Below are 16553 nucleotides of genomic sequence, written 5' to 3'. Positions count from 1 at the left end.
CCCTTTAGGTACTGGAAGGCCTTTTTAAGGTCTCCCCAGACCAGCCTCCTCTTGACTTGTTTAATATGTCCATGTCCTTCCTGTGCTGGAGGCCTCAGGACTGAATACATTAGTGCAGGTGTGGTCCTACAAGAGCAGAGCAGAGGGGGAGGATCACTTCCGTTAACTTACTGGTCACACTTCTTTTGATTGCAACCCAAGATACAGTTGGCTTTCTTGGCTGCAAGTGCACATTGCTGGCTCATGTTCAGTTTTTCATCCTCTAACACCTCCAAGTCCTTCTCTGCAGGGTTTCAGAGGCAATCAAGTCCATCTTCATATTCTGTGGTTTCTTTTCAAAGTGATTTTGTCTCCCTATCTCAGAAAACAGTGGGTTGCAATAGAGGATTATACACTGCACTGTTAGCATGAATGTAATTATGTTTTACTGTTCCAAACTGTGTCTGCTCCAGGATGCGGATGTGCATGACACATATAAGAGCCTAGTAGCTGTTAACCATTATACACTTTCCATTCTGGTTGCCATCAGTATTCCCTAGACTCACACGTCGCTGTTTAAACCTAGTTGTGAAAACAACTTAAAATCTACCCAGAATGTGTTCAGTATAGAAAAAAAAAAAAAAAAAAAAAGGATAATATATTTTTATTTTTTTTTTTCCTTTTAAATCTTCCTTCCTTTCTTTTGCTGGCCTAGATTCTCTCTCCCTTTTTTCATTGCCTGGCATCTCCAATTTGGACTGCAAACCTTCTCTGAGACACTTGTTATCTCTTCTCTTGCACTGTTTATATCCAGTTAGCAATAAATTTATGTACTTGTTATGAGTGGAACTGAAATGACAAGTGGTAAAACAAATCCATATAATACATTGTTAATCTATAACCTGATAGTTTATAAATTAGATCTGCATCTTAAGTTGTTTTGCTAATGTAGCTGGATAATACGAATGAAGCTGGAATTAGACAAGATTTCCTCTATGTTGATATATATTAATCAGAGTTACAGTACTGTTACCAGTGGACTCAGACCCCTGGCTTTAAAAATACCATTTTAATTACCAGTATGAATATGTTAATAATTGAAAAGTGAAAGTAAATCAGACAAGGAAAACAAAACAAAACAAAGAAACAAACAAAAAACAACAACAAAACTTCAGCAGTTATACTTGTGATGAAGATAAAGCTCTAGAAATGTTGTTATGTGCTGTTTGGGACCATTATAGTGATGAAAAATAATTATTGAATAAAAAGAGTTTGAAGAGGGAAAAGTCTAAATTCAGATCATTGATAAATTACTTGTGTAAGGAAATTACCAGTATGTTATTTCCCTGCCATAGCACCTGTTATTATTGATACTAATGCTGTATTCAACATGGGTTTTAGCTGCTATTTGTTGTAAAAGTTCAAGAAATGTTATTATTTTAGGTATTATTGCTGTTTGAAGCACACAATACAACAGCAGTCATTTCAGCACTGTGATCCATGTCTGCCATTCAGTACTCTATTACTATTAATCCCTGACTTCTTTTCTCACCCCTGCTTGGTGAAAGTAGAATCATCCTAGGTGTCATTCTCACACATAATTTTAAAATTCTTGTAACAGTCTCAGCCAAGTTTTAAAAATAAAATCCTATAATGTGGTCTTTTGTTGTTTATAAACCCACAAATCAAATTGACACAAGAGTTAGTGCGCTGTATCTGAGGGATGCTTTTCCAAATCATATTATTTATGAAGCTTGGTAAAAAATTATCCAATCATTATCATTTCATATAGAAAGTCAAGCATATCCTTCATTTCTCTTCTAAATTAAGGTCAGAAAGATGGAATGAGTACTATGAATCCAGTGCTGCAGAAAAATGTCTCTATACTATACAGCTGTTCATAGGCAGAGACAGTTTAAACTGGGAATTCTTACAAGTGTGATTGATTTTACTGTGACTGTACATTCAGTATATGAAGAGTCTACTTGAGTATGCTTTAAAGGAATGTTCATCTTTTGAGCAGTCTGTAACTTCATGCCTCCAGTTTTTATAACTTACAGAAAAAATTGTTGGTTTCTTGTCTTTACTAATAAAATGGTTGCAGAAGAAATAGATTATTGAGACAGGCTATAGAAAGTTTCTTAACTTAAAGAAGTATGATGGCATTTTTTTTTCCTTGATTAATAAATTTGTGTACTTGATATTTGATTTTGCTGGCATTTGGGCTGTGGCAGACTTAGAAAGATGATACTATATCTTGCAAGTAATCTGTTGAATAGAGGTTTCAACATGTATTTCTGGGCTCTTCAAAAAATAAAAATAAAAATCTTGTTGATTATGGTGCATTTATGAAATTAGTTATGCAGAGTTGGCCTAAATATGTGCAATCATAAAATGTAATTAACACATTTTCCAGAAATGCAATTCTGAAATTCGGATGTGCTGAAACATCCCACAAACCTTTGCTTGACCTCATGGAAGAAGGGAGGAAAAAAAAAAAAAAAAAAAAAAAAAAGTGTCAGATTATTTACCTACTTGCCTTTTTTGTTTCAAAATAAGGTTTCTTTTCTTTCCCCTTTATTGACATTGCTGTCCATAAAATTTTGAATGCTTGTTTTTCCTGTAGAGTGAGATCTAGGTCTTAATTCTAAATAAAGCTTTATGCAGACAAGACTTCCTACTAAATCAAAGCTGTCTCATTTGTCAAGTCTGCTATTTCATTTTGGTTTTATTTACTTACAGTTTCTCCTTTTTTTGTGTAAGAGCATGGCAAAGCATGCCTCTGACCCCACCACAGTTTCATGGCTTCTCCTTTTTCAGAATGTCTTCCATGTAAATCCCAATCCATCCTTCTGATCCATAAGAACTGCATGCAAAATTGACAATATTGATACAGACAAACTTCTCTACTACTCAGTTGTCACTTCCAGCATTGATTTATGTTAATGATATAACTATTAAGCAGTTCACAGTATTTTCTAGTACAGGACATTTATCTTCCCACCAAAAAAAAGCTTGGAGTAGCAGAGCTGCCTCAAAAGTCAGGTCTTGATATACAAGAAGATAGTGGTTTCAGTCATGTCCTCTGTCGGGTTAGATTGTTAAATTAACTTGCGAACTAAGGTAGACAAAAGAAAATATGCTAGGTACATGGTAGTTTAGGCAATAATTGTCAAAATCTTTAAAATGTGTTTTCCCTGTGAGTCTGTAAACCTGTTCAGAGGGAAATTGGAAACCTCTGTCTTAGATGTGAGCAGAAGTTGAACTGTCTGTTACTGTCTGTAACTTTACCCACAGTCCCCTTCCCAAGTTTTCTTTCTAAATATTCTGCTTAGGTCCTTCCAGAACTAACCCTCATGTAATCCAAGGGGAATGGAGCTGCAGACATAATGATTTTCACTGCTAATTTCATGTTAACTTCAGGGAAAAGAGCTGAAGACAAAACCGAAACACCAGTTTAATTACATATTCATTATTAAGTTTATTTTCACTGCTTCCAAATTCAATGATACAGTATAATCTCTACAGACCATGGCACCAAGATATTTGTACAGAACTAAATATAACTAGCACTCCTGTTATTGGCACATAACCATATCAGGCCATGTTGAAAACTGTGCTTCCAATTTTAACAGATTTGAAGGCTTATTACAGTTATGAGTTTATGCTCATAAAGGCTGAACAACTTCCTATTCATCTATGTTTGCCAATATTATAATTTTATTATTAATCAGAAACTACAGCCTTTGGCTGCTTTCCAATTGATTTGAATGACATGTTCTCCTTTAGTGTTAATTAGGTGCAAGCTCTGAGATCTCAAAGATAAGAGTATAATACTTTGGTACATTTCCTCTAAAATGGCTTTTATGTGATTTATTAGCTACACAGAGATTTCAAACAGAAATATGAAATAGTTCTAACTTGTAAAGGATTGCAATTTTAGGTTTCTGATTTTTTTTTTTTTTCATGAGCTGCCTGCACTTAGAATTTGATCTATCAATTATCTGAGAATGTGCTTACATTATTTATTTCAATTACATTTACTTAAAAGTAACAGAAAAAAACATGCTCACTTTAAAAAAAAAAAAAATGTTGTCACATTTTCAGTATTAGAGGTGTGTCAAGATAAACTGAGATAACACGCTGGATCAGAACTGGCCTGGCCAGGCCTTCTTTCATCCCAGAAGCTTGAGGAAAAGATTTTAGGGAGGAGGAAGCAGCCTGAAGTAAGTTTCTCCCTTCACAGCCTGAAAACACATCCATATAGTTGCAGCTTCAGCAATCCCTTTCTCAGTCCAGGATAATTAACTAAGTCTAGTGGTAACACTGGTAGAATCTTTCACAGATAATGATTAAAAAAAAAAAAAATGTTTTTAAACTGAGATGTTATCAGTTTGTGCTTTTAATACTTTCAACTAGTAAATTTAGAAGGATATAATGTATTCTGGACACAGATGGACATAGAATTTACTTACGTTGGTATAGTTTGTGCCTGTAAAATATTTATTTTAGTTAATATTTATTTTATATTTATTACAATAAATTTATCAGTGTAATACTGTGGCAACAATAAGATTTAGAACATTTTCTACATTTCAAGAGAAAAATCACGCAGTTAAAACAACTGAAGCAAGATAAAATCTATCCTCAGATGAGATAAAAAATTTATCTAATGAGGAATGGCCAATGCCAAATTTTGAGGATACCATGATGCAATTATTATACCATGTAAGAAAATTGTGGTCTGATATGAGATAAATGTATAGAATTTCCAAGCCACTGGAAATACCCCAATGTGCTTATTTCATTCTTCACTCCAGCACTGTATTATTATTATTTTAGAAAGGAGTTTATGTTACAACAACTTAAAGCTTAGAAGTCACATTCAATTTTATTCAGGCTGTGGGAGAACAAAGTATAGTTCCATCCTTCACGGATGAGACTCAGGCAGAGGTGAATAGGCTCTCCCCTAACTTTATCATTTCCTGTTCTCTAATTTAGATAATTCTCTCAATATGTTGGTTGTTGACCATAAAAAGAGTAGTCTGTAGTGGGAATGCAAAATGAGGGTAAATATGCTGTTTGCCTCTCTCTGAATGTGGGTTGTTAAGAGCCACCAGGGCTGGTCAGAAAAGGTGCTTCAGAAGAAGGGAACACAGTTATGCAGACATATAGATGCATTGTAGCCCAAGATACCTTTGTAGGTATCTAATGCACACTGGTCATTGCAGTATGTGATGAGATTTCATAGTATGGCAGGAGGGAAAAATGTGCTAGAAATACTTAGTACAGCTGGAAGAAAGACAGTGTCATGCCAGCCTTCAAGAAGGGCAAGAAGGCAATTGCAGGCCAGTTAGTCTTACCTCAATCCCTGGAAAGGTGATGGAACAGCTCATCCTGGAGGTCATCTCCAAGCATGTGGAGGGTAAGAAGGTGATCAGGAGTGGTCAGCATGCATCCATCAAGGGGAAATCATGCTTAACTAATCTGATAGCCTTCTATGATGAGATGACTAGCTGGGTAGATGAGGGGAGAGCAGTGGATGTAATCTACCTTGACTTCAGCAAGGCTTTTGACACTGTCTCTCCCATAAAATCCTCATCCATAACATCCAAGGCTTTGGACACTGTCTCCCATAACATCCTCATAGGCAAGCTCAGGAAGTGTGGCCTGGATGAGTGGACAATGAGGTGGATTGATAATTGGCAGGATGGCAGAAATCAGAGGGTTATGCTTAGTGGTGCAGAGTCTAGTTGGAGGCTGCTAGCAAGCGGTGTCTCCCAGGGGTCAGCACTGGGTCCAGTGCTGTTCATTAGTGACTTGGATGATGGAACGGAGTGCACCTTCAGCAAGTTTGTTGATGACACAAAGCTCAGAGGAGTGGCTGATACCCCAGAGGGCTGTGCTGCCATTCAGAGGGACCTCAACAGTCTGTAGGGTTGGGCTGAGAGGAACCTCATGAAGCTCAGCAAGGGCAAGTGCGGGGTCCTGCACCTAGGGAGGAATAATCCTAAGCACCACTACAGGGTGGGGGTTGATCTGCTGGATAGCAGCTCTGCAGAGAGAGACCTGAGAGTCCTGGCAGCAGGCTGACCATCAGTCAGCAATGGGCCCTTGTGGCCAAAAAGGCCAACGGTATCATGGGGTGCTTTTGGAAGAGTGTCGCCAGCAGGTCAAGGGAGGTGGTCCTTCCCCTCTGTGCAGCCCTGAAAAGGCCACACCTGAAGTATTGTGTCCAGTTCTGGGCTCCTCAGTACAAGAGGGACATGGAGCGACTCTGGCAAGTCCAGAGGAGGGCTGTGAAGATGATTAGAGGACTGGAGCACCTGTCGGACGAGGACAGGTGGAGAGAGCTGGGTCTGTTTAGCCTAGAAAAGAGAAAACTGAGGGGAGACCTATTAATGTATATTAATACCTGGGGGAAGGATGTCGAGAGCATGGAGGCAATCTCTTTTCAATTGTGCCCAGTGACAGGACGAAAGGCAACGGCCACAAACTGAAGCACAGGAGGTTCCGGCTGAATATGAGAGAGCACTTCTTTACTGTGAGGGTGACAGAGTACTGGAACAGGCTGCCCAGAGAGGTTGTGGAGTTTCCTTCTCCAGAGATATCCAAAATCCACCTGGGTGCTATTCTTCACAAGGTACTCTAGGTGATCCTGCTTGGCAGGGGGGTTGGACTAGATGATCTTTAGAGTTTCTTTCCAACCTCAGCCATTCTGTGAGGGGAAATGCTGCTTCCATGGATTAAGCCTTGGGTGTTCTGCATCAGAAACAGAAAGCATGTACCTGCAATTCTATCTGTAAATTTTCCAAGTTAGTCAGCTTTTGGACATCCTTGCCCCCATAACACCATGGCAAGTCCCTCTAGACTGAAGCAGGGAGGGCAGCTTTGAATAGATATTGATAAGGACCACAGGGGCATGATTCAGTTCATCTGCTGAGCTGCCCCTCTGCATCTCGCAGCTGATTGCATGATGATACAGGCAGCAGGGTGGCAATTTGTTGAAGACAAATCTTCTAAGCCTTTTAAGAAATGCAAAGAAACATGTTTCAAAAAGCCACCAATTAAAAGAAGCCTGATTACTTGGGGTCTAAGGGAAAGTTATGGCTTGAGATTGCTTATCTTGCATCTCTGTTAAATTCTGGTTTCATTAAGGCACAAAGTGCCTTCAGCTCATAGTACTGTGTGGCTGAGGATAGCCAAATGGCTTGGAAAATAAGTTTAGCAGATTTCTTAACAATCTAATAGAAAAAAAAAAAAAAAAAAGGAATCATACAGAGCCTAAATTCTAATAGAGATTGCCTCTATACTGTAACTCTTTCTTCTCTATGAAGAACAACATCTGGCAGATTCACCTGTATCCGTGACTCCTATACCAGCTATGATGTAGGAAAATCTTACTTATTTAAAACTTTGGTAGGTAATTTTCTATTTTTCCATCTCTTCTGCACCTAGACAGCATATCTGATGCTTAGTAAAGACCTTGGAAGTAGTGCCTTTTGTTTATAAGATTCTGTCATACAGAAGCAATGGAGTATTTCTAGAAATAAATTATTTTCCACTCTATCTTTTCACTTTTTTTATTTTATTTTATTCTTTTGTTTTGCCACTTCTCTTGACAATTCATTTGGAATGCACCGTTCTGCTCTTTGAACAATTTTCCATTCCTCCTGCAATATGCCAAGCAGAGAGTACCCCTCTTCTTCTCCTATTTGGCTCAAAGCATACAAGACCATATGAAAAGTACAACTGATTTTTAACGAAAAATATGCAAGATTACTTGAGCCTTATAGTAGTCCTTGTTGATAAAGGTAATTGAAATAAATCAACAAAAATATGAACAAAAAATCGATCACAGAATCATAGACTCGTAGAATGGTTTGGGTTGGAAGGGACCTTAAAAATCATCCAGTTCCAACCCCCCTGCCATGGGCAGGGACACTTTCCGCTAGACCAGGCTGCTCAAAGCTCCATCCAGCCCAGCCTTGAACGCCTCCAGGGATGGGGCATCCACAGCTTCTCTAGGCAGCCTGTTCCAGTGCCTCACCACCCCCTTAGTAAATAATTTCTTCCTGATACTTAAACTAAATCTACCCTCTTCTTTTAAAGACATTACTCCTTGTCCTGTCACTAAAATCCCTGACAATGAGTTCTTCCTCATCTTTCCTTTAGGCCCCCTTTAGGTACTCAAAGGCTGCTATAAGGTCTCCCTGGAGCCTTCTCTTCTCCAGGCTGATCAACCCCAACTCCCTCATCTTGTCTTCATAGCAGAGGTGCTCCAGCCCTCTGATCATCTTCATGGCCCTCCTCTTCACTCATTTAAAATATTCATGTCCTTCTTGTGCTGGGGTTCCCAAAGTTGAACACAGGACTCTAGGGGTGATCTCACAACAGCAGAGTACAGGGGGAGGGAGAATCCCCTCACCCTGCTGGCCACTGTTTTTGATGCATCCCAGGATCCGGCTGGCTTTCTGGGCTGAAAGCACAGGTTGCTGGCTCATGATGAACTTCTCATCCACCAACAACCCCAAGTTCTTCTCCTCAGGGCTGCTTTCAAGAATACTTTGATTGGAGTTTAGTTTTGGTGAACTGGAAACTGCTTAAGATTTTAGGATTTTGTCTTGGTCATAGTTATATTAAAATGAAGTTTCAAATGTGTTGTGAAATTTTTTTTCCAGGCCTAAGTGGGAAAATCAAACATTTGGGATGTTTAGAGAACCCTACAAAACTTAGTCCAAATTATTGTGTTTTGTTGAAGTATAACATGCTGGTTTTTTTAACTTTATTGATGCTTTGTTTTGTTTTTATCATAGCTATAACTGCCTATTCTATAGAGTATTTCAAAACATCTATAAAAAGATTGCTATTATTAGGTTTTAGATTATGGTCAGTAAACCACAGTTCCAGCTGATTTGTAATCTTGGTTTTCTGTTTGTTGTTTTGTTTTGTTTTTCAAACAGGTGTGTTTTATGAAGTTGTTCAGAGCTTCCCTCGAGTGGAGGAAAATGTGCAAGTCAATGCACATGTAAGCAGCCACAGGTGGAGAAGGCACTCTGAGTCTCTCAAATCAGTTGACACTAACAGAGCCAGCATGGGGCAGGATTCCTCTGAGCCAGGGGGTTTCACGGATCTACTTCTTGAAGAGGGACATGACAACACCACCCAGATTGAGGTAGATTTTCATTCCATCTACTTTTCATTCAATGTATTATCTTTGAATGGGGGAATTAAGTCAAAAAAGAAGATAGGCACTTCAGCGTACTCAAACATTAGCAGGAGAAAAGAGTCTCGTGGTTGTATTTGTGACCCTGTCAGCACATGGAAACCAGCTCTTTCTCCTGCCCTAAGGCTGGACTATGTCCCTTCTGACTTTTGAGGAGTCTCTTGAGAGAAAAAAAAAAAAAAAAAGTTAAACATTTCTTAAAAGTTTGGCTAAACACCTCCATCTGTGAGATTTTGCACTGTCTTTGTGCAGGCTGATAACCAGAAATGGAGGGGGAAAGGGGAAAGACCCTACAGAAACTGGAAAAAATCTGTGTTGGATATTGAAAGTATTTTCCTATAGTTAGTTTATCTTCCAGGAAAGAATAATATGGATGAAATTAATCTAAATTAAATTTTGAGTCCTTGTCCCTCTGCTTCAGGATGTCATTTAACCTCTGATTGCTTGTTTAAAAACTTTAACTTCCAGATTGTCCTTGTTCCATATACCATGTAAATCCAAATGAAATTTGACTGTTTCTTTAAAGCTACTCTCTGTAGTGTAGAGACAGCCCACAAAAACTTCAGACCCTACATTGGGACTGACTGGTGCAAAATATCCCTAGCTAGAATGATTTGTGGGAATACTACTATTTTTTTAGTATTTGTATAAAAATGCAGTGGCTGAATTGATTTTTTCTTTATATAAAAATAACAAGTGTTAATGTATATAATTATTAAATTATTGCTGATTTAGAAAAAGAAATGTTAGATTTGGAGATTTCTTATTAATAAAATCTACATCACATTTTCCAACAAAATATAGTTTGGAATAGCTATTCTTAATATTTCAGTCCTTATATTTTTTCTTGCAAAGCGTAAGTGCTATTTATTTTTTCATTTCTGAGGAGTTCATTCTCAGACAAACAGAATAGCTTTCAGTTTTGTGTTTTTATCTTACTCAATAACAGATGCAAAGTGATAAAAAAAAAACCTGTCCATAGAGAAAATATTAATGAGCCAAAAATAATAATTCCTTTCTGAAAACTATAAAGGTGTGTTTTGTGGTGTGTTGTTCATTGTTTTTTGTTTTGTGTGTGCCTGTGTGTGTTTTTAAAGCTTCTCAGTTCACACAGTACTATTTTTTCCCTTGCATAAACATGGAAATCACTAGTTGGTACATGATATTTTTGAATTGCATGTTAATTTTATGATTTGCTTTTTGCCCCTTCAATCCTCATCTGGCCATACTTGTAGCAACTCATTCTGGCACAACCTAGATCAATCCTGCTTTCAATTATTTTAGCAGGAAAAGTGGAAGATGTCTCAGGTACAAGAAAATTTTTGTAGCTGATCTCTCCATGGCTTATATGTAGATCCCTGTGATTTGTCACTTGCTTCTCTGGTCTGTTGAGTTCCAAGCTCTTACAAAGCTCGTACAAAATTAAATGGGTCAGAGCTCCTCCACTAGTACTCATATTTGGCAACATTCAGGAGAAGAATGGATATACATTAAATGGTATTTTTTCTAGAGCTGTCTTTTCTGACAGATAAATGACACTACAGTGTCTTAACCTCAGAAGTACATCACCCCTACTGAGTTTATTAAATTCAGGTTCTGTGCTCTCTCACATCCTTTTCTTCTTCTAGTCTTCCCAGCATGATAAAATAACTGAATTGTGTTTTCACACATTATCAGATTCTGTTGTAAATCCCTCCTACAATACACAGGCACTTTACAAATAAATAAATAAAATAAAATAAAATAAATGGGCTTTATAGCAAAAGTAAAGTGTACAACAGAAATTCACAGTGGAAGAATCCGTATGTTGCAGTCTTCTGCAGCTTAGGAGCTTATCGGTAGTGCTGGAGAGCATATTGATTTTTGTAACATTTCTTCTTTATGTGTTTCAGTTCTTGTTGAAGTAAATCCAGAGAATGAGTAATGCCTGCCACTCATATTTAATGACACTACAGTATTACAGCATTCCTTCATCACAGATACTGTTTCTCTGAATTATTCTGTAGATTTACCATGCATGTGTGGAAGCCCAATGTTGATGAACGTATATTTAATTTTCATTTGATATTGTTATATTCTTCCTTATACTGAATTTACTTTCTATCCACATTAAAAAAATAGTAATAATAATAAAGGCAATTAATTTCTGCTTTCTATCTAAACATAACTCAAAATGTTTTCTGTGTGATCGAATCTATAGTTATAATGTGGAAAATGATAAAAATCAATGTGTGTGGAGGACAAATCATTTCCATTGACTTTATGTTTAGGGCAGTGAAGGTTTTTTTTTTTATGTTTTTCCCTTGGAAGAATTGGGATATTTTTTTCTATAACTTCACAGTAGTACCATTCCAGGTTTCCCATTAGCTGTAATCCATAGAGTATTTTAAGATCAACTTCATTGTAACATGAAGTTCAGGCTTTCAAAAGCAGCCTCAAGAAAGTGCATTGTAAATCACATCTTTGCAGTACTGAGGTTGATCAGCCCCTGCCTGTGCAAGGATGATAAATGGGTAAATTCTCTTCAGAGGTGCTATATGTCTGGTCCAATGGCTACAGCAGTACCACCACTAGAGACCTGGAGACATTCACTCTCTTCACAGCTCTATTTTGCCTAATTCATTTGACACAGTGATTTAAGAAGGATCTTGTACAAAATGATGCACATATTCAGCTTTCTTGAATAAAGATGTTCTCTTGAACTAGATTCTCTGGAAGTTGAACTATATTGAACATATGTGGTGGTTTTACCATGCTAGGCAGCTGAACACCACAACCGCTCTCTCACTCCCCCTCCTCAGATGAGGAGGGGAAGAAGTAAAGGAAAGAACAACTCACGGGTTGAGATAAGGATAATTTAATTAAAGAGAATATATATATACATATATATATATATTATTAAGGAAATATTAATTAAACAATTCAACTAAAGGGAAAAAAAAAAGGGAAAGGGGCAGAGGGAGGGGGAAAGGGAATAACAAAACAAAACAAGTAAAGGCTATGTGGAAGTGCAGAAGAAAGAAATTACTCTGTACTTCCCACAAATGAGCAATGCTTGACCACATCCTTGAGGCAGGGCCTCAACGCACGTAGCCGGTGTTTGGGAGGAGGACAGACGTTTTCGCAATGAGAGCCCACCCCTCCCCTCTTCTTCCTTTTTCCACCTTTTATTGCTGAATGTGACATCATATGGTATGGAATATCCCTTTGGTTGGTTTAGGTCAGCTGCCCTGGTGATGTTTCTTTCTCACTTTTTTGCCCACCCCCTAGGAGGGTTAGAGAGAGTCCTGAATCTTGTGCCAGCACTTCTCAGCAGCAGTCACAACACCGGTGTGATACCACTGCTGTTCTAGCTCCAAGTGCAGAGCGCAGCACTGTATGGGCTGCTGCAGGGAAAGTTAACATCCCAGCCAGACCCAGTACAACATACTATCAAAAGCAGTGGCTATAGCTGTTTGATGTGCAGGAGTTTTGGAAATGGGCAAGGCCTTGGGAAGGAGGTGGTGAGACCTTCCCCAGGATCTGCTGTATTGCTGAAGGATGAGAATTCTGTGGGCCACAGATGGAGCATGGTGGCAGCACAAACCCCCAAAACTGACATTGATAAGAGAAAGGCAAAGGGCAGGAAGAACAAGTTTCTACTGCAAAGTTGATTTTCTGTGTGTGGCATGCATGGTCTTTCTGGTGAACTGACAGCAAGCTGGAGTTTATAGAGTAGTATTAATGTATAATGAATGCCTATCATAAACACATTATAGAAGAGTATCACAATAAGAAAATACTCTTTTTCCCTCTATGTTTAGTAGGGTTGTTATGATGTGCCAATTAGGAAATTTAAATATAAAAGTTTACAAGAATGGGGGTTGGTCCTATTTGCTTTCTTTGCAATTTGTACTTTAGATCCTAAGGAGAATGTATAAGTCTTTGGGTACAAAGTCAGTAAATGTTTTACTAAGATTGTATTTCTTTTACCTAATATAGCTAGAATGAATGAATAAGCTATTAATAGATGTGAAAAGGGTGAGATTCCATCTCGTACAGATGGGCACAAATGTTACAGCCCTAGAGAAATCCCCAAAGTAAATGGGGGGAAACATATTGTCAGTAAGTCCAAATCTACCAGAGAGGTCAACTCTGAAAAGACAGAATTTTGCTGACACAGACCAAACTGGCTTCTTGGCCCTGTAGCTAATGACCCTCACCCTTTGAAAATAGGAGCATCTATGGTTAAGGCATATCTAAGAGAAATAAGAAGTGACAACGGAAAATGAAAAAATAAAAGTAATTAGTATAATCTAACTTTTCACATTCTTTTTAGTTTTTTCTCTGTAGACTGGCTTCCTATTTTGTAATTAAGGATTTAACCTTTTGTTTTCCTAGGGAAACGTTTCTATTGTAAATAACTGAATACTTTCTCTCTCTTCTCCAGTCTTTTTTGGGGATTCTTCTTTCTGGTATTGGGAGTGTGGGTTGTTGTTGTTGTTGTTGTTTAGTTTGTGTTAAAAAAAATAAAAAATAAAAAATATTTTGCTGTTTTGTTAAGTAAACTACCTCTTTTGTTTGTTGTGCTCAGGAAATTCAGAAGTGTCTTTTTATTTACCTTAAATAGACCCTAGGAAATGTGATGCATAGAGTAGAATTTGTTACTGCAATCACTGTATGTCCTTGAAAAAGTAATGAGCATGAAAATAGATCTCAATGACTATGTCTAGTTTGACATCTTCTTACAAACAAGGAGATAACTAGGACAAATAGACTTCTTCACATATTCTAATAAAAATATATAATAACTCTGATATTAAGTAATTGACTCTACATGTATTAACTTTGTTAAAATAAACTTAGATTAATGGTCGTGTTTTGATGTTTGTGTTGACCCCCAAAACACTCTAGCCATAAAGGTAATGACAGCAGGTAACAGAGTTCTTGCTGCCTGTTGCTCTTTTGCATTTACTGGAAAAGGGTCTGATCCCCGAATTCCATCTAGGATGGATGTCAGGTTCCCAGTACCAAGGTGTTTGCAAATGCTTTATTGTTTTGCCATAGTGCTCACTAATGTAGGCATGGTCAAAGGGCAATGGAAAAAAAAAAAAAAAAAAAAAGGCTTAATAATACATTAATATATAATTGTGCATCACACATGTAGCTTTTTTTTTTTTTTGAAGTTTAAAATGTGCCTTTTTCTAAGTGATGTCCTGTAATTATGGCAACATAGAGCTCTGTACAGAGGTTATTCTCCTTCTGTATTTATAATATTTGTCTCTTTATTCCAGATTGTCCGCAAAGCAGCTCTGGCTGCAGGCTTTATAAAAAATAAAATAAAATAAAATAAAATAAAATAAAATAAAATAAAAATCTAAGTAACTTGCTTAACTGTCCCATTTCCCTGATCCTTGTGACAGCTTAACCCCCAGTGAATTGTGCAACACTGAGAAGTAAAATACAGGGAATTTGAAATGGAACCAACTGTAATATATAGTTTGCATTGGTGTTAGCAGAAAATGACAAACTTTGCAAAATAAGTATGGGACATGACTTATTTTATAACTTGTTGCCATGGTATGGAGATACTACATCCATTGTATGGAGATACTACAATAAAATAAATTAAAGCAAATTCAGGGTTGAGTTGAGTACAACTACACTAACAGTAAGGTTTTACTGCTTTGCAGCATGAAAACAGTGAGAAAAAAAAAAAAATTGATGTAAAGTTTTATAATAGAATGAATTAGACCATCTACAAGACAGAAAAAGATTCATTTCCAAGCAAGAAACAAACCATTGGGCATAGTAAGTAAAGTGAAGCTCAGCTGTGTCTCACTTTCCCCATGCCCACCCCATCCCTTAGCATAGTACTAGTGATCATAGGAAATCTATTTCAGTGCAAAAAAGAATGTCTTTTTTTTTTGGTAGTGAAGTTATTTATTCCTGTGGCTGTTGTTGATATCTCCTGCTCTGTGAATTTCTTTTAACTAAAATACAGTTGTTGCTAGCTGGAGACACTCTTCTTTTTATCTCCTTTCTTTAGTTTTTCTGGATATTTTTTGAAATGTAAATTTTAAGCAGTCCTGGTAGTATGTACCTGGAAAGCATCTTCCCCATGTCGGATCAACACTGGTGGATTTCTTACTGGTAGCAGTCTTCTACTGAATTTTGCATTTTCTCCCAGAGTTTCTGTCCAGAAAGTGTCTTCTCCCTTATCAGTCTTAGTCACTCATGGCAGAAAAGTTGTCTGATTCTGACTGGCAAAAACAACAGAAGGGACTGAATTTGGCAGCCTTTGGGATTTGAGAACAATTGCTCTCAGCTGCTGAGAGTTGGTGTCAGCATGCCCACTGCTCCATTCTTACTGCAAGTCTGAGCAAGGGAAAAAAAAAAAAAAAAAAAAAAAAAGTTAAGATTAAATTTCACTGAGCTAGACGAATGATAAGGCATTCCTGGAATTACTGATCTACTGCACTGTATTTAAAGTAGAAAAACTTGTCTGTGCATAATTGTGTGAAGCCTTGAAATTAAACAATATCAGTCACACAATGAGTTATAAATTTGGTTAAACCTGCCTCAGTTTCATTCTTTTTATGTATATTTTTCTATCATCATAATGATTTAATGCCAGTTATGTCTGAAGGATTTAGAAATAAAGACTAATGTGGCTAGATCTACAAAAATGTTGTCCCTCCAATATACTGTGAAGATTGTACTGGAGTTAAGAAAAAAATCCTAATTAATAATCCTAAGAATAAAACCCTAATTAAACATAAGTTTAAACATAAGTTTAATTAGATTTCATGTTCTCTTTCTTCATCCCAATCTACAGGAGATACTTAAGTCTGGGGAGCCTGTTCCAGTGCCCGACAACCCTCTCAGTTAAGAACCTCATCACGCTATCTGGCCTGAACCTCCCCTGTTGCAGCTTGACATCATTCCCATGGGTCCTATCGCTGGTGACTAAAGAGAATAGATTGGCACCTGCCCCTCCACTCCCACTCATAAGGAATCTGTAAATTGCAATGAGGTCACTCCTCAGCCTCCTCTTCAGAAGTCTGAACAGGCCAAGTGACCTCAGCCACGCCTCATATGTCTTCCCCTCTAGGCCCTTCACCATCTTCGTAGCCCTACTCTGGACACTCTCCAACAGTTTCACATCCTTTTTGTACTGTCATGTCCAGAACTGCACACAGTACTCGAGGTGATGCCTTGAATACTGTGGTGTAAAATATATAACCTTAGGGTTATATAATAACCATTATAATATATATAATATTATTATATATATAATAATATTATATATATATATAACATTATGATGTAATATTATATAATATATATAATATATAATATATGTTAT

At 37.4% G+C, this 16553-nt stretch overlaps 1 protein-coding gene across 2 annotated transcripts in view; it reads left to right on the top strand.

Moving 5' to 3' along the window:
* Positions 1-16553, top strand: part of PLXDC2 (plexin domain containing 2) — a 276657-nt gene that overhangs the window by 126467 nt on the left and 133637 nt on the right. For both annotated transcript variants that reach the window (XM_035319312.1, XM_035319311.1), the window contains one exon: positions 8943-9154. In XM_035319312.1, the coding sequence (XP_035175203.1) occupies positions 8943-9154 (212 nt within the window). The remainder of the gene's footprint in view (positions 1-8942; positions 9155-16553) is intronic.

This window comes from Oxyura jamaicensis, chromosome 2 (genome assembly GCF_011077185.1).
Source record: "Oxyura jamaicensis isolate SHBP4307 breed ruddy duck chromosome 2, BPBGC_Ojam_1.0, whole genome shotgun sequence".
In the NCBI taxonomy this organism is placed as follows: domain Eukaryota; kingdom Metazoa; phylum Chordata; class Aves; order Anseriformes; family Anatidae; genus Oxyura; species Oxyura jamaicensis.
The sequence above is the reverse complement of the archived record's forward strand: the minus strand, read 5'-3'. Positions and strand labels throughout refer to the sequence as shown.